Below are 17,898 nucleotides of genomic sequence, written 5' to 3'. Positions count from 1 at the left end.
AGAAGGAAAATTTCAGTTGAAATTCTGCAGCCAATTTGCACAGGAAACAAACCTGGATATAATATCAGGTGTCTTCTGCAAATAGTACTGCAGCAGACCTTAAGTGCAGTGGTCTTCGGTGTTTTGAGTCCTGGGACCCAACCTTAATACCCAAGTGACAGCATGGATTCACTGAGCTGCAGGTCTGCCCGTGACTGGAAATTGCATGACAGGAAGAGGCAGAATGTGACCTTACTGGTGGAAAGAACAGCTCTACCCTACAAGTATGCATAGAACACTGGGCAAGTGATTGGTGGTGAGAGGGAGGACAGGTTGGGGAAAGGTAGGTAGTAAGCACAGCTGTCAGCTGAGAAGAATCCCTTCCTCACTCAGTGATCTCACCTTACTGTCTTTCTGGTCATCTCAATGAGTTGCAGAGGGGGGGATATGAGGCATGGCACCCTTGCTTTCTATATATGTGTAGTATCAGCAGGTACTTTGAAAAAGGAGTGAAACTGATGTCATAGGGCTTTGTGACCCAGCAGGTGGGACTTCACAAACCATCTGAATTTCCCAGCCCATGAGCTGAAGACCACTACCTTCGCATATATATAAAATGTTATCTGTGAAGAAACAGCTTCAAAGGGGGATTAGATATATTCATGGAGGATAGGTCTATCAGTGGCTACTAGCCATGGTGAACTGAGGGAAACTTCCACATTCAGAGGCATTTTACCTCTGAATCCCAGAGCCAGGAGACAACATCAGGGGAAGGCCTCCCTCCATGCCTGATTGTTTGCCCTCCAGAGAAACTGGGTGGCCACTGTGTGAGACAGGATGTTGGACTAGATGGACCACTGGTCTAATCCAGCAGGGCTCTTATGTTTTTATGTTAAAACTATTAATCAGCCAGATTATTCTTAAAGCTTTAGGGCACGAAACTTCCACAGTAGGGCACTTCCATCCCAAAGAATCACAGTAGGGCAGAAAAGATCCTTTTCCCCCTGCCGTAGGGGAGTATGTGGAACCAAGGTTTTGTTGTGTCCAATAATTCCTGTTGTGCCCTAAAAGCAGAGAGAAGGGAAGGGCCCATAGATTGCTGTTATCGCAGACTTGGATATAATAGGTCTATCTTGAAATATTTGTTTGCAGAGGTAAATAAGTTAGAGCAGCAGTACAATGAGATTGAAATTCCAAATGAGGAAAGTGTGGTCATCTACTATAAAATCAGACAACAACTTGCTAAGCTGGGGAAGGAAATTGAAGAATATATTCACAAGCCAAAGTACTGCCTGCCATTTTTACAGCCAGGCAGGCTGGTAAAAGTAAGTAACTTCCTTTTTTTATCAGCTTTGTGTTCAAAGTCTATATTTAGATAATGGAGAATTTGGTTTCAGAGCCTGTGATTTTAATATATACATGTTAACAACATTTATCAAGATTACTTAGCTGTTTTATTTTAAAAGTTGGAACATTATCCTTTAAAAAAATGTACATGTCCAGCTTCAGCATATGTGCCTTTGTGGGCTTTCTCTGTTTTTCTTAGTCAATTAGTGGTGATTTGTCTCTAAATAAATTATATCACTATTTGACCACCACTTTTGCACATATTATATAATATAATATAAACATAACTAAAGTGGTCAGTCAGGATTTCCTTTTGATTGAGGGACTGTTTTTTTTATAACGTTTAGAGTCAAGAAAGAACTTCAAGTTTCCTTGAACTATAAACACTGTGTTTGTTCTCATGCCGCATTAAAGGCTTCATAATGTTTGCTGCTTTCTTTTATGCAGCTTTCTGATGTCTGATTGTAATTTTTAATAATCCTTTAGGTTAGACTTTAGTTCAAGCACAGCTTCATACCTCTATATTTGAGTGTCATGTTCTGTTTTATGTTTTTAAGGTGAAAAATGAAGATGATTATTTTGGCTGGGGTGTGGTGGTCAACTTCTCCAAGAAGTCCAATGTTAAGGTAAAACAATATTCAGTGGCCTCTCCACTGGGATGTAAACATATATTTGAACTTTTTTCCTAAGTGATAATTTAAAATCATGTTCTCTCCAAGATGGTCACTCACACTTGTATAATGAAGTCCTTGCTTCTTAATGAGATATTATCTCATATAATCCAAGGAATTCAGCCTGATCTAGAAAGTAAGTCCCACCAAGTATAGGGGGTTACTTCTAAGTAAGTGTTCCAAGGATGGTGGAGAGATCTTGATTTCCAGATTGTGGTTTTGTTCATAGCATGCCCTGGTTTAGATCTTATTCAGACAACTTAACCTGACCACCTCTCTCTTGATCTCTAACCTCCCCCCACCCCCCAGAAAAACTCCTTTACAAGAGTGCAGATGAACCTTAACTCCTTTTGTCTGCTAGTCTGTCCTAGCCAGCAAGAGAACCTGTTGCATGTTGTCAAATATAGTGAATTCTGGCTGTCTCTGAGCCCCACTCCAGCTATGTTTTAATATAAATCCTGTTCCTGAGCACTGGTTCCTTTCCGTAGGGTAGACATGACCTCATTCATGCTTTTACCTTTTGCTGACTTTTTTTTAAGTCCTTCCTTTTACAGCTCCTTTGAGAACTCTGTCAGCTATCTGTTGGCTCTGGAGCTAGGGAAGCCTGCAGCCTTTGTCAGCAGAGGAGCTTTCTCTGTGAAAAGACAGGGCCCCGATCTCCTGGGCAAGTTCAGTTTTCCCTTCATATGGAAAGTTGTCTTCTTGATGCCCAGAGTGCACAGCTCATCGAGCTGCAACAGCTCAAGTAGTTCTTTTGCTTTGAACCTCTTTGCAATGACTGGAACTTGTCAAAAGACTTTTGAAACTAGAGAAGTTTAGAGCACCCATTCTGGCATCCCAGTACTGCCAGGGGTTTTTTGGCCAGCTTTAGAACTTCTTTCAATGTCTAATGCGAGTAATTATTTGGTTTTAAAATTCAGATTTGCGTTTTATTTTCTAAAGTGGGGCTTGATCTTCCATTCTGCCCTACTGTTTTTGCCCAGATCACTGGTCTTTCATCTTCATAAGGGAAATGTATTTAATTAGATGTGTTGGTGAATAGGACAGTCATGGAAGATCATCACTTTGTGTCTCTTGGACCTAGCTTTGGGGAGACTAGCTGGACCACCAAGTCAAGGTGAAAATACCCTGCAGGCCCTTGTTTCCGCAGCAGTGACATAAAAGTACAAACTTTGATTTTTAACCCTGTAGTCTGTTTCATTATTGTCAATAGAACAAAGATTCAGAGAAATTTTCTGACCAACACTACACGGCTACCTGTTGTAGACTGTAACTGGTGGAGATGATGTAATCCATCCCGGCTTGTTTTGTGTGCCCTTAGAGTATTTTATGCGTATGTCAGCCCGTTCCAAGTTTGAGTAAACAGCACATGTTTTTAAACGTTGGCTTAACGCTGCTTTTCCACATATGGATTGCATTTTCCAATGCAGTTCATATGATACAAGTAAACAGAAATCTTTAAACATAAATTAAAACAGCTGCTGTAAATATTTTTTTTGTACAGTATAGAACAGTATTACTTGCAACTGTGTTTCATGAATAAATACTTTGATTATTGGGTAATCTAACAATGACCGAGCCATATGTTTCTGTTTACAGCTAGGCATCTTTAAAATATCTGATATGGTGTCAACTTCTTGCCATGTCTTCAGTGTTCTGCTTCAAACCCTGTGCTTTGTTGAGCAATATCCATTTTTGCTTCAAAGCAAAATATAACACCCCCCCCATCAGCAGTGGTGTAGTAATGAAAAAGATTCCTCAAGTTATATTGCCCCTTTGCATCCTGCATACGCTTCTTCAGAGGGATCTGTAAGGCTGCCTAGCCAAAGCAGTTTCCAGAATCTCATTGCACCTCTGCCGCTGTGTAAACTGCTTCAGATATATGGTTTTATAGATTCGCCCTAAGGAAGCATATGCAGGACACGAAGGGGCAGTCTAACTGAATAAAATAATTTTCCTGTAACTATACTATTTGGGGTTTGGGTTTTTTTTTTTTGGGGGGGGGGGTCTCTGACTTTGGTGCAGCAATCTTTTCCAGTATGCAAACTGTCTAAATTGATGCTATTTTATGATGTGATTCTTGATGCTGGCTTTTGAGGTTTGAACCCACCACAGAGCTCTTCCTCTATCCCTACATGGATCACAAGGATCAGCAGATATAATATCTAGGTTGCTAGTGGTGACCCACAGATCTTTCTGGTGCCCCCCTCCCATTATCCAGCACAAAATGTGAGATCCTTTCCCCTGAATATTTCTTTCATTTTGCTGAGTGGCAGTGCCAGATTCATTTCTTTTTCTTTGATTCTGGAAGAATTTGGGAGAAATTGTTGTTACGTTGTTGTTAAAAACAAGTATAATCCCCCGTCTTCCTCCTCCAGTTGAGATGTGAATGGGTAGGGCATGCATGTAATAAAGACATGTGGACTCTTAGAACCAGGAAGTGGGGTCCTCATTGTTTGAGTGCCTCTGAAGCTTGGCATGAAGTGAGAGTATGACTAATCTGCTGAGATTTCTGCTCATGTCAGTGGATTCAGGGGGGAGGGAGAACCATAAATAATCCCTGGCTACCGAGGCCAGCCAAGCTACATGGATTGCTGTTGGATTATTTTAGGAGAAGCAGCCAAGCTCTAGCCAGCTTGTTTTCTTTTTCCAGTTCCTTCTTTGCCTGTCTTCCATCTAACCTCCCCCCCGAATCCATTTATGTCATGGGAAAACTTGCCAAAAACAAAGCAAACATCCAAGATTTCAGTGGTGTGCCCCCCCCCCCTCCTTCTGGTTTGTTTCTAGTTTTTTGCCACATTACATCAGAAGATGAAGGCTGCCAACAGACTTCTTCACCGGCTTTGGTCCTTCTCTCCAAGGCTGGTAAAAGCAGCATATTTATGGGATAGTGGCTAGAAGTGAGAGGATTGAAAGAGAATGTAGTTCCACAGGGATTCGTTGATCTGTGAAGGAGACTTACAGCCTGGCTTTGATTGAGATCTCATCCCCTGGCAGTAGGGAAGGGGGAGAAGCACAAGCAGTGCTGTCTGCATAGCTATACCCTAAGGCTCCAACTGAAGCTTGGAAAGAGTAAGCCCCACTGAAGAAAGTGGGACTTAACTTCTGTGAAGCACACCTAGGATTGTGCTGTGAGAATCCCAAGTCAAGAATCTCTTTCACCAATCCCACTGCCACTCTTTGGCATGGTAAAAGCCATATGGAGGCTGTATTCAGATGTTGCATGAGTCTGTTCATGAGAAGAATGAGGCAAAGTTGTCCTCGAACTTGTACCCTCCTCATTCTCTGCTTCTGGGTATGTAGTGCAGAGCTTGAACACTTCCTGGTTTGGAGCAAGGCTAGGGTTGCCAGCCTCCAGGTGGGGCCTGGAGATCTCCCACTTTTACAGCTGATCTCCAGCTGGCAGAGATCAGCTCCCCTTGAGAAAATGGCTACTTTGAAGGGTAGACTCTATAGCAGGGGTGGCCAACGGTAGCTCTCCAGATGTTTTATGGCAATCCTAAGCAAGACATTTGTTATGTCCTCATCAGGGGAAATTATGAAACCAGGAGAATTAAACTGAAGTTTAGAATCCTCGTTTTGTCAGCAAGAGAACAAATCTCATTTTCACCTGATCTAGGTGTCATAAGTTCTGCTTGCCAGAAGAGGAACAAGCATGCAAACCCAAGCACTTCCTAACTTGTTCTTGTCACAAGCAAGGATTGCCTTGTTACGTCTGAATGATACCATAGAATTAGATACCTATCACCGAAGAACTAATCAGGATTTACATTAAATGTTTTCAGTTTTTGGCATGAAAGATATAAATCACAGGTACAAGTTTCATATTTTTCATTTATTTGAAGAATGATTCTTACTGACCTGTTTGGGGAATGTATTTTTGTTTTGCTCCCGCTGCAGCCTAATTCTGGTGAACTGGACCCACTTTACGTCATAGAAGTCCTCCTACACTGTAGCAAAGAAAGCTTGAAGAATTCTGCTACTGAGGCTGCCAAGCCAGCAAAGCCCAATGAGAAAGGGGAGATGCAGGTAAACATCTTTTTTTCAATCAATTGTTTTTTTAAGAGCTGAGCTCATATGACAGTATTGGCAGAAGTGTGGCTTTCTAGTTTGCTTAAGCATGTGGAGGCAGATAAGTGGATAAGTATAGTTAGCATATTCTTGTGCAGCTGGCACTTTTCATCTCAAGGGGAATGTGTTCTTTTCATTGATAAATGATTTGTAAAGCTAATTTATGGCAGAGTTTAGTGGTCTGGAAAGCATTTAGAAGTCTTGTGGTTGAAAAGTACATTCTGTAAGTCCACTGAATATATTTCTCCCCTTTTTCAGGGTTGGCCCTTCAGCTTCAGCTGATGATGGGAGAATGTGTGCCTTGAGACCTTTTGCTTGTCTGGTTTCAGTAGTAAAAATCATTAGGAACATTGAGAGCAGCACAGCCATGGATTTATGCACATGCTGTGTGCTATGCAACACTTAAAGGAATTAAGAAGACCTGATGCAGACGTAGCAATTTGAGATTGGGCCTGGGGATTGAGAGAACCAAAGTGCTGCCCAGTCATCATTCCTGATCTTGCAGTAGGAACAGAGTAGCAGCTGGGAGGACGGAAGAGTCCTGAGATCGCTGTGATGGACAGAAGGCTGTCCTGCCCCTGAAAGAGAAAGCAGCCACTCACTTGAGCCTATGTGAGTGCTGCTCCAGCATCCAGTCACCTTTAAGAAGGTGAATGAAATATTGGAATGAAACACAGGAGGAGTTCAAGTTCAGAACTGCCTCAGGAAGAGTGCAAAGGGAGTTGAGATCTGCCTCAGAGAGAGAGAGCAGTGAAAGCTCAGGTCTCAGATAAAGAACAGACAGAATGAAGGGTAGCTGTGCTTGGTAGTGTGGTGGAGTGGTTTGGCTCTACTTCTGACAGAGAATAACGTACCCAGTTGTTAGGCCTGTCTTTGACAACAAGCAGACCTTGTGTCATTTAGTCTGACTTTTGGGAAGGGGCAGGCTCGTGTGGGTGGAATCCTGTGTCTTCGTTAGGATCCAGCCTAGTGGCTAATTAGCAAAACCCTGTTAATGCTTGAAAGTATTAATAAAGAAAATTGAAGCTATTCTCTTAAATTAATGTGCCTCTGCCAGGTTTCTCCTTGAGTCCTGGGCTGCTGACATGTTCATGGAAATCATTCTGTAAATATACAACTGTGGTTAATATACAGTTCCTGCATCAGTGACCTCCACATTTTATTTGTGCACCTCAAAACTTACCATACAGCAGTGAACCCAAAGCCTAGACACTCGCTACCTTTAGAACACCTGGTATCTGAGAGGAAAGTTTTAGTTTAAAATCATAGGAGGATGCGTGGGTCCCCTCAGTTGATAGAAATGGCTTGTCACAGTCACCTCATCTTCCCCTGCTCGTTCTGTGCCAGCACAAGACTGTTCCTGAGGGTTCCCAGTGTCTTGAGTATTGGTCTTCATCTGATAACTTGAAATTGTTATACCTGCACTTCCTTCAGTTTCGTGTTAAGAAGTGGCAAGGAAGAGAGTGCGTGTTGCTCAGGCAAGGGAAGAAAGAGGTCAAATAAGCATTGTCAGCCCACCAGCAGAGTTGGAAAGTGGCCAGATTGTATGTGCAGTAGGGACAGGAAAGAACCACCTAAGGATCGTTAACTGGTGAAGGAGTAAAGGCCTGCTTATAAATGAGACAAGGAGGCAGAAAGTGGACATGGCTGCAAAGCACTAGAGAAGAAGCAAGAACAGGGGGAAGGGGCAACTTGTTGGCAATTTGACCCAAAGGAGAGCAGCAGTCAAGGCCAGGGGGCTTCACAAGCTCCAGACCTAGGCCATAGCAAAAGTATTCATGATCTAGGGAGAGAATTTTTTAGAGTGAGAGTTGGGGAATGATTGGCTTGTATGATAAGAATCTGAGAATGTATCTAATGTAGGTTAGATCATGGATCTGAAAAAGTGAAAGGCTTCTAGTAGAAATCACAAAAGTGGCTTTGCCTAGAAGATGATGAAGAAGATCTTGAATCCCAGCTTGGTTAGGAGAACGTTGGGAATATAAACACTTTCAATAAATATGTCTGAGTTAGGAAAATGTGGCCCACTCACTCAACTGTTTGCCCCTGCATATTAGTCTCTTGGATTAATATCAGATAATGTGTATTTTGTGAAAGAGCTATTACAAAGTGAAAACCACTGAGCCTTCCTACCTCCTCCACCAAATGCTTTTCAGTGGAGGCATTTGGCTGCAAATCATTGAGTAGCTGGATAATGAGAGCATCAGTGATGAGTATGCATGCATCTGTCCCTAATTTAAAAACAGTCCAGACATGAATGAGGCTTATGGTTCATTTCCATGCACAACCAAGTAGGAAAACATTAGTGTAAACCCTACTGTGCACATGAGGAGTTCTAAAAACAGCTAGGCTATCCTTTAGAGAGCCTTCTTTAAAGAGCCGCAAAGCAGTATACAATGAAATGCAAACAGAATAAAACATGGAAGTATTGGTTCCACTTGCTGTTTCATATAATATAGAACAAGTTTGGTTAAATTTCAGGTGAACATTGAAATATTAGTGACTAAATTGGCTCAAATCTGTATCCTGTTTTGTTTTATTCAATTGAATACCAACTTTGATTTAAGACTTATAAGCATTCCAGTAGAGGGCACCTAGATGGATTCTTCTGCATCCATAAAGTAGGTTTGCCTCATTTGTCTTTTCTTTGCTTTAGCCATTACTGGGGCAGGGTTTGCCCTTGCAGAAAATGCAAGGGAATGCATAAACAAAGTGATTCAGGATTCTTCAGCTGTAACTTTCTTGCTAAAAAAATTTCCTGAGATTATTCAAGCTTAGAGCAGCGTTCATCGTTAAATCCCAGATCAGCCTTTCACAAGTCTGTTTACCACATTTTCAGGCAGTCTCTGAGAGTCTGTTAAACTTAACCAGAGAAAGTTCTTATTTTTTTCCCATTCAAGCATTAAATATTAAAGATGTTATCCCTTCTCTTCATTCCAATGTACTGTCAGCTTCTTCTGAGGGCTTTTTAAAAAAAAATATTTTTGCCGTAACTAAAACTATTCCAGTTGGCCGTATGTGAGGCACATTCTGTCACTGAGCATTACTGAAAGACAGGATTGGGACAGTAGCTGAGTTTGAGCCCACCGGAGACTTGATCAGGCCAAGTTATAAATATTAAGTGATTCTCTAGAGTTCATCATTTATCTAAAATGTCTCCAACTGAATCGACTTGCCTGTTGTATTTATATCCTCTTTTAGTTAGCATGGTTGATTGTTCTGATGCACTTAAGGTCTATAGACTTTTGAATGATACTTCATCTAGTGTCACTGAGAAAGTGGCTAAGTTTCTTTACTCTGTTTTAAAGGCACATCAGAGGATCTCATAGAAACAGTTTATGTTTATGCTTATTCTGATTTATGTGTATGCAATCATCCCATTTTATCTCTTTTAACCAATGTGCTCTGATATATCTATATATTTTAAGCCAATAAAGGCTAACTTGACTTGTATTTATATCCTGCCACTTTTTCTCTAAGGAAAGCCAGGTAGTGCCCATGAGGTTATTGTAGTTACTTTCACAATACTTCTTTGAAGTAGGTTAAGCTGAGAAAGAGGGTGTGATCACACAAGAGATTTGACCTGATCTAGCCACACTTCCCATCGGAATTTAATGTGCACAATCACATGCACACGTCTTCCCCCCCAGTTCAGCCCATATCTATCTTTTATTAGAATAGGCTAGGACCAGATTAAATAGCTACTGGGAACTTCCCTGTAGCAAACCTCTAAAACAAATGTAGGGCACGTTTCCCAGCTGTCTGAATGGCTGGGTGTGCACTGCACCCGCCCCACACCTGCACAAGCAGTCTGAATGCTCCCCTTGTGAGTGTGCAGCCCATGCTTCTCCTGGCAGTAGGGTGGGGGCTGTGTGAAATCTGCGGCACAGATCTAAGAGAACTAGCTTTTTCAGAGCCAGGATACTGCCATGCCAAATCTGTCATGTGATCCCATCCAGAGTGTGACTTCCTGAAAGCTACATAGCGATTTTAGATTCAAAACCCAGCAGCAGCTTAGAGATAAACCAGATTTTTGGGGTATAAATTTTTGAGAATCAAAGCTCCCTTCTTCTGCTGACCAACACAACTATCCCTCTGAAGCTCTCTTCATGGCAGTGATTTTAGTTTATGATAAATTAAACCCTTTTTTTTTGTTTGCATTAAACCTGCTTTGTATTTTGGGGTAACAAAAGAACGTTGAGTATTTGTGTTTCAGGATAGAGGAGCTGTGTAACATTTTATACTCTTGAAAGGTCTTCATTGTCTTAGAATGTATTTAGTAAATCAGTAGGAAATGAGTTTAGCAGGAATTTGGATTTACCAATCCAGCAGCAAGCATTCTCTCGCAGTGGGGAAAGGCAACCCTCCCCCTTAAATAACTTTAATTCCTGGTGGGCAGATTGCTTTGGTAAACTCATTCCCATTCCCGTGTAATGCATTTTTATTCTACTACTGATATGTTGCAGATCCTTATCAGCTGTAGAGTGTGGGTGTGTGAAGGGGGCTCTTCAGAGCCTGCTGCTGAGATGCCTGTTTGGCCTATAATAGTGAACTTATGACAGGTTCCAGGGTAGAAGTTTGGGAGTGTGGGTCGTAGGTTCCAAAGAATACACTTAGAAAGACATAGCACAGGCAGTTGGTGGCCTGTGCAGGATCATTATTCAGAGAGTTATGGGAGCTGGTTCTTTGTGAGATGCAAACCCATTGCAATTGAACTTTTTGGTTTATTTAGATACTTATGCTCAACTTTTCTCCCCCATGGGGAACACAAAGCAGCTTACAATGTCATTCTCCCCTCATCCCATTTTATTCTCACAACAGTAATCCTGTGAAGTAGACTTGGCTGAGAGGGAATGGCTGATCCAGGGCCATCCAGAGAGCTTGCATTGTAGGGGGGGGGGCGAGATTTGAACCTCAGTCTCCCGTATTGCATGTCCCCCTAGAATTCCACAGTACTTTTTTCCAGTAAGAAAATGGTGTGCCAACTAGCTGAAGTTAAAGCTGATTGCTGAAGACTTTCTGCACTGATGATTAGGTTTGTGAAAAAGTACTTTGCAAAGCTAGTCAATTATGATGAAATGTGTTAGTAAGTGGCTTTGCTTTTGTGACCATAACACAAGTCACTAGACGGAGCGTATGCATAACCTAATAGCTTTATACATGCTGTGTTTTCAGTGAAACACTGGAAGTTTTGCTGTCCTTTGTCAATAATGGGGGGGGGGGGCACTTTGCTGCCTCCTAGGAAATCTGTAACAGAACAGTGTTCTTTTAAGGCCATTCTTACAGGAAATAATAACAACTTCGCAGGAACCCCAAGATTTATAAGGGTGTTTCAAACATGCTCATCAGTGTCTATTTTGATAGGTTGTTCCTGTTCTGGTGCATCTTCTGTCTGCCATCAGCAGCGTTCGACTTTACATACCCAAAGACTTGAGGCCTCTTGACAACAGGCAGAGTGTTTTGAAGTCAATTCAGGTAAACTATTCCTAGTTTGACTATGCACAGAGCTTCTTCCGTAGCCATGTATGATCCAGTATTTTTAACTTTGTGCAAACCTTAAGATAGTCTTTCTCTAAAATAATAAGAGTGGCAGGGGATTACCTGTTCACTCCAGAAATAGGTGAGGCACTGTATCCTACATTTCCATTTACAAGAGCTGCATACAGAAGTTTTTACTTTCCAACTCTGTCATTGGGACAGGCAAGCTGCTTTTTAAAAAGTGCTGAATTTTTTCTTTCTTTAAGGAAGTACAGAAACGCTTTCCTGATGGAGTTCCATTGCTGGATCCAATCGATGATATGGGAATCAAAGATCCGGGTCTGAAAAAAGTAATCCAGAAGGTAGAAGCCTTTGAGCATCGTATGTATTCTCATCCACTTCACAACGATCCTAATTTGGAAACCGTGTACAAACTTTGTGAAAGAAAAGCACAGGTAAAGAAATGGGGGGGAAGGGGGGGAGATGCTGGTTATGAACAATCGCGAAGGTTCCTAATTATGGAATGTAAATGCAGAGAAACTGAAAGTGTCATGTATGTAGCCCCTTTTTCTAAATGCCAGCCCAAACAAGAGTAGCTTGCTTTGCTTCCACACTTCATTGTTGCCTTGCCAATAGGCCACAGCAAAATAAACATGCTACAATATATTTGTGATAAAATATCCTTAAAAGGGTCTACCAGATCAGCCTCCAGGTGAATTTGTACTACTTCCCAGTTCCTTTGGAGATGAGGTGTTCACTAAAATGCACTTGAATTCTATCAGTCCAGAATAAATAGTTTGCTTTTGTATTCAAGATCTCAAGGTATTTTCTTCTGACATGAGTTGCAGTCTGATTGTAAAAACAGAATACAAAATACATTGTATTTTGCATTGTATTAGGTTCTTGTGTGTGGGTGAATTGTATCTTTCCCCTTCAAAATACCTGCCAATGTGATTGCTGCATCTGTGTTGTTTGAAAACAAAAGACATTTGTAGTGAACATAAATGAAATAGTGAGCATGTGCATTGTGTTTTAATATGAGTTCTAATGATAAATTGTGTAGATACTTCCCTGCATAATTAGTGTATGTGAAGCTGAGAAGGCATTTTATTCCAAGTCATTCATTAGGGAACTGAATTCTTAGGGATTTCCTGTGTGATACTTTTTGCTTTCTGCTTGCTACACAAGTAACTTGGCTTACTTGTTTGAAGGAAGCAACTTTTTCTTCAGACACCTTAGTGTAGTGCCTTTTGTCTTTCTGATACAGACAGCAGTGTGGGTAAACGCCAGTTAATTTTGGGGTAACTTACATGAAGAACTCCCAATTGAAGATGGGGGGCTGGAGGCACTTATTCCACACCTATATGCTCTTGCTGCAGTACTTGCTACTCGTTATATACTCTTCAACTTTTTTCTCACTTGCAAAACCATTTTTCCTCTTCCCAGATGCATCAGTAGTTGTGTGGTTTATAACTGCACTGTATGGGAATGAAAGTTTGTTTTATTCCAAACGCAGCTTCTTTATCAGAAGACAAGGGAGTATCTACCATCCCAGTGTCTGATACCACAGACCCAGGTGCTCATGTATCTTTATATCTTTAGATTGCTGTGGATATTAAAGCAGCAAAGCGGGAACTGAAGAAAGCCAGGACTGTTCTACAGATGGATGAACTCAAGTGTCGTAAACGGGTTCTGAGAAGGTTGGGTTTTGCGACCTCTTCTGATGTCATTGAGATGAAAGGACGAGTTGCTTGTGAAATCAGCAGGTAATCATCGATGGTGTGCCTCTTGTAGAAACAGACTAATGAGCATTCAGTTGTTGTGCAGGGTTTCCTATGCTTATAGGCATTTTCCCTTTCCCTATAGAATCAAAGAGAAGAATGAAAAATGGTGGTGCAGTAAAAGCTGATATTTAATTGTATTTCACTCGATCTTTGAGTGAACTTCCTGACCGTTAGAGCGATTCCTCAGTGGAACAGGCTTCCTCAGGAGGTGGTGGGCTCTCCTTAGTTGGAGGTTTTTAAACAGAGACTAGATGGCCATCTGACAGCAATGAAGATTCTGTGAATTTAGGGAGAGGTGTTTGTGAGTTTCCTGCATTGTGCAGGGGGTTGGACTAGATGACCCTAGAGGTCCCTTCCAACTCTATGATTCTATGAGTGAAACACATTTCTCCACTTCATGATCATTTTTCTTTGCTTCCTTGACTCATGCTATTGGACACGTAAGAAATGTTTTATTTCAGTCATGTCAGACTGAAGGTATCATCCCTGGTACCCAGGAAGCATAAAACAGAACATAATTTGGATTATAGGAAACTGTATGGATGCTCAGTCCCCAGAGGACAGCAGTGTTAATCTGTTGCAGCAAAAAAAGCGGAGTTATATCCTTCCACAAGACAATGCTTACACTTTTTTAAATCCGAGCCTATTTTGTCAGATGCATGATTAAATCCAGGACCAAACAGAACTGCACAACTATTTTTGTGAACCCAAAGGAAGTTTTGTGGTGATGGCTCCTTATTGTCATATCTTCAGCATGGTTGGAATATTGAGCACTATTATTTGCCTCCAAGGAGTCACATAAGCAAAGGAAGAATTTAGAATAATGTTATAAATGGAAAAGGTCTTCACTGTGTTTATGTATTACTGGTAATTTGCCGAGACCATTTAATATGTGTCATACAGAGCTGTTTTAGGCAAGTGATTTGTGTTCATGTATTGGAACCTCCACAGAGTCAGTTTCTTATTACTATGTTAGGTGAACCAAGCTGTGTTGAAGCAGTAGAATGGCACTTTTAAGATGAATAAAATTTTAATCAAGGTATGAACTTTCGTGTGCATGCACAATTGTATCTGAGGAAGTGTGCATGCACACAAAAGCTCATCCCTTGATTAAAATTTTGTTCGTCTTAAAAGTGCCACTGGACTCAAACTTTGTTCCATAGGACTAAGTTGATAATGCCGTATCAGCAAATTGAGAGCTCTCAAAAGGCATCTGTTTGGTGGTAGAAAGTGCAATCAAGTTGCAACAGACTTGTGATGACCAGTAGGGGTTTTCAAGGCAAGAGAAGAGAGAAGAAATTGGATTTATACCCCACCCTTCACTCAGAGTATCACAGCGGCTTTACATTCTCCTTGCTTTCCCCCTACCCACAATAACTCTGTGAGGTAGATGGGGCTGAGAGAGTTCTTTCAAGAACTACTATTAAGAGAACAGCTCTGAGAGAACCTTATGACTGATTCAAGACCACTCCAGCAGCTGCATGTGGAAGGGTGGGGAATCAAACCCGGATCTCCCAGATTAGAGTCCATGCTCTTAACCATTACACCAGACTGGCTCTCAGGAGAACAGAGGTGGTTTGCCATTGCCTGCCTCCTCATAGCAACCCTGATGTTGGTTTCTCACCTAAAGACTAGGGGTCAGCTTCAGGATCTGATGAGATTGGGCTAACCTGGGCCATTATCCAGTTAGTTCAGAGCCATCTTTGTTTCCCTGTGTGTGTGAAGTACCATCAAGTTGCAGCCAATTTATGGCAACCCCACAGGGTTTTCAAGGCAAGTGATTAAGCAGAAGTGGTTTGCCATTGTTTCCCTCTGCGAAGTCTTTCTTGGCGGTCTAAGTACTAACTGAGATCTAACAAGATTGGGCTATACTATGCCATTCCACATCCCTATCTTTGTTTAATCCTGCAGAATAAGCAATATATGCAATGCATTGATGATTGGAAACATCAGAGATATCTGCATGGTAGCTTGGAAGTTTAATATGACCTTCTGTGTGACATTACCAGGACTCGTTCTATTTCCCAATATATGAGTTCAACGAAGCTTGTTTATTGCCTTTAGTCTGTCCTTTTTTAGGTAAATCACTTCCTTCAGTTTCTCAACACTTTACTGCAAGCTAATTCACCTTGACTCTTGCTTTTCTGACTTTGTTTCTCAGGACGTCTGCAATTTTCTGGTATTCTATCCATGAGAGTTATGACTGCATCTGGATATTTCAACTTCTTTCCTCTCTAAATTTCTAGTTGATGGTAGTAAAATGTTTAAATGATGTATTTTTGAATGATGCTGCCTGTCCTTCCACAAAAAAACTACTAGCTTTATTTTCTTGAAAACTGATTTTAAAAGCAGAAAACCATAGCGAGGTTTCTAATGCCATCCCTTTAATTTTTCTCCTCTTTCAGTGCAGATGAGCTGTTGCTGACAGAAATGATGTTCAACGGGCTTTTCAATGACTTATCTGCCGAGCAGGCTACTGCTTTGCTAAGCTGCTTTGTATTCCAAGAAAACGTGAGTGAATTTTGTACAACTATAGAATCCTAAACTTGATCTATTAGATTTTGATTTTGTGTTTATTTCCAACCCAGAGAAGCCGATCTTTAGTTAAAATGAGACTGTAAATTAATTCAGTCATAGATTTTATTACATCCCAGATGAACATGTCCCAGCCAAGATCCCTTTTTATTTTTACCATGTAGTTGGAAGGTCAAGATTGTCCAAGACTGTGTAAGTTGGAGTTTCTTCCCAAGGAAGTAACACCAGAATGTGAATGGAGAGACCTTTGTTTCCTTTCCCATAATATTAGAATGAGTAGATAAACTGGAATTCATGAATTCTGTAGATGTATTCATGGCCACTAGCACAGACTTTTTAAAAAGAGCTTAAGACATTTTCATGAAAGAAAGGCCCATTTAGGACTGCTAGCCATGATGACTTAAGGGAATCTTCACATGCAGGAGCATAGCATTTCTAGGAGACTACAGGAGGGTGGTCTTGATCTCTGTGCCTTGTTTGTTGAACTTCCGGGACAACTGCTTAATCACTGTATGGGTCAGGATACTGGGCTAGGTGGACCACATATTCTTACCTGAGGAGGCCCTAAGTGCATGACAGCTGGGGCAGCAGACTAAACAGAAGCTGGTAATGCAAGGAATTGGATGGTACTCATGGTAGCCAAATAGCTCTTGCTGCAGAATTGCTTGTTTTGTTGCTACTGTCAAAGTGATTTTTTTTACCCTCTTGTCTAACTCTGGTAGGTTCCAATGTGGACTTTCTGAGAACATAAAGTGTGTTGTTTCTCAAGATAAGAAACTTTGTTTTCATTGACTTGGATCCAAACAGCCATGTGGGCAAATAGAAGACACTTTCCTTGCCCCTCCCCATTTCCCTTTATTGCTCCCCACTGCATAGCCTGCTGTTCTGGGAAGGTTCCCCTGCTCTTGAAAAAAGCTCTTCAGTTGGGATGAGAGGCTGTAGTAGGAAGTAGGGGCTGGAAGAACCTCAGTATGTGTGCAGAAAATGATGTGCAGCCTTTGTTCAGTAGATGAAATAATTGTTCTCCGATATGTATTTTTTTGTTCATTTTCTCTTTCAAAGAACTTATGGCAAAAAAGCATACTTTGGTGAAAAGCTTTCATCTGTAGCCATTTATTTCTTTGAATCATATCTAGAAACTTTGCAAATTCTGTTATGCAGTAGTAGCCTAAAGGTTTATTAATTGATTTGTAATATTGTACTGCCTAGAGAGTAATTTCACTGAAAGGAACTCAAGTGTTTTCACTGGATTTTATCATTGTATTGGTATCCTTTCTTTCAAAGATAGGACCAGTAAAGAATCACTTAGCATGATCCAGAAAGCACTATAGATCTTCACTTGTTTTATTCAGGATTTGTATATCAGTTTGTAATTTGTGATATTTGAGGAACAATTCAGAATTTTAGTTATGTAAGGATAATAGAAATCATTAACATTCTCTTCCCTTTCTTTCCAGTCCAGTGAAATGCCCAAACTAACGGAACAGCTGGCAGGTCCCCTCCGCCAAATGCAGGTGAACTCTTTCATTGCTAAGTCTGTGGAATTAACAGACAACTCTTGCATAGAATTGATTCAGGTGCATTACAGATTTTGGCAAAATTCACTGTGGGTAATTTTAATTCTGCACATAGAATTCTATATGCAATTCTATACATAACTTTCTAAAATTGAATTTTATTGCTATCGTTCTTGCTCCACACTATAATCATGTGTTCCAGCTTGTGTTTTTTTATTGTAACATATGTAACACGATGATCACTTAGCTCATGATATGCCCACCCTAAGCACTTAATGTAATGGTGTGATTTCATCTTAATGGTCTTTGAAGTATTAATTGTATCTTTTATAGTTGGACTTCAAATATGAATCCGCTTAATTAGGGGACAGAGCAGTGGACAATTTTGTCTCATTTGTAAGAAAGGGTAGTTGGATCAAAGTCTGTAATTTCTATGGATTTCTCACTGAAGCTGTAGTCCCCTGCATGCTCTCTTCCTCCCCAGTTAAACAGAACTGCTTTTGAAATTCTTGTTGG

The 17,898-nt window shown here is 40.9% G+C and overlaps 1 protein-coding gene across 1 annotated transcript in view; it reads left to right on the top strand.

Annotated features, from left to right (window-relative positions):
• MTREX (Mtr4 exosome RNA helicase) overlaps positions 1-17,898 on the top strand; it is a 64,643-nt gene that overhangs the window by 42,166 nt on the left and 4,579 nt on the right. Inside the window, exons 17-24 of the mRNA XM_060236585.1 lie at positions 1,132-1,304; positions 1,884-1,952; positions 5,898-6,026; positions 11,433-11,543; positions 11,813-12,001; positions 13,149-13,312; positions 15,736-15,841; positions 17,323-17,379. Coding sequence (XP_060092568.1) covers positions 1,132-1,304; positions 1,884-1,952; positions 5,898-6,026; positions 11,433-11,543; positions 11,813-12,001; positions 13,149-13,312; positions 15,736-15,841; positions 17,323-17,379 — 998 coding nt within the window. The remainder of the gene's footprint in view (positions 1-1,131; positions 1,305-1,883; positions 1,953-5,897; positions 6,027-11,432; positions 11,544-11,812; positions 12,002-13,148; positions 13,313-15,735; positions 15,842-17,322; positions 17,380-17,898) is intronic.

This window comes from Heteronotia binoei, chromosome 4 (assembly GCF_032191835.1).
Source record: "Heteronotia binoei isolate CCM8104 ecotype False Entrance Well chromosome 4, APGP_CSIRO_Hbin_v1, whole genome shotgun sequence".
NCBI classification, from domain to species: domain Eukaryota; kingdom Metazoa; phylum Chordata; class Lepidosauria; order Squamata; family Gekkonidae; genus Heteronotia; species Heteronotia binoei.
This window is presented reverse-complemented; position numbering and strand designations above follow the sequence as displayed.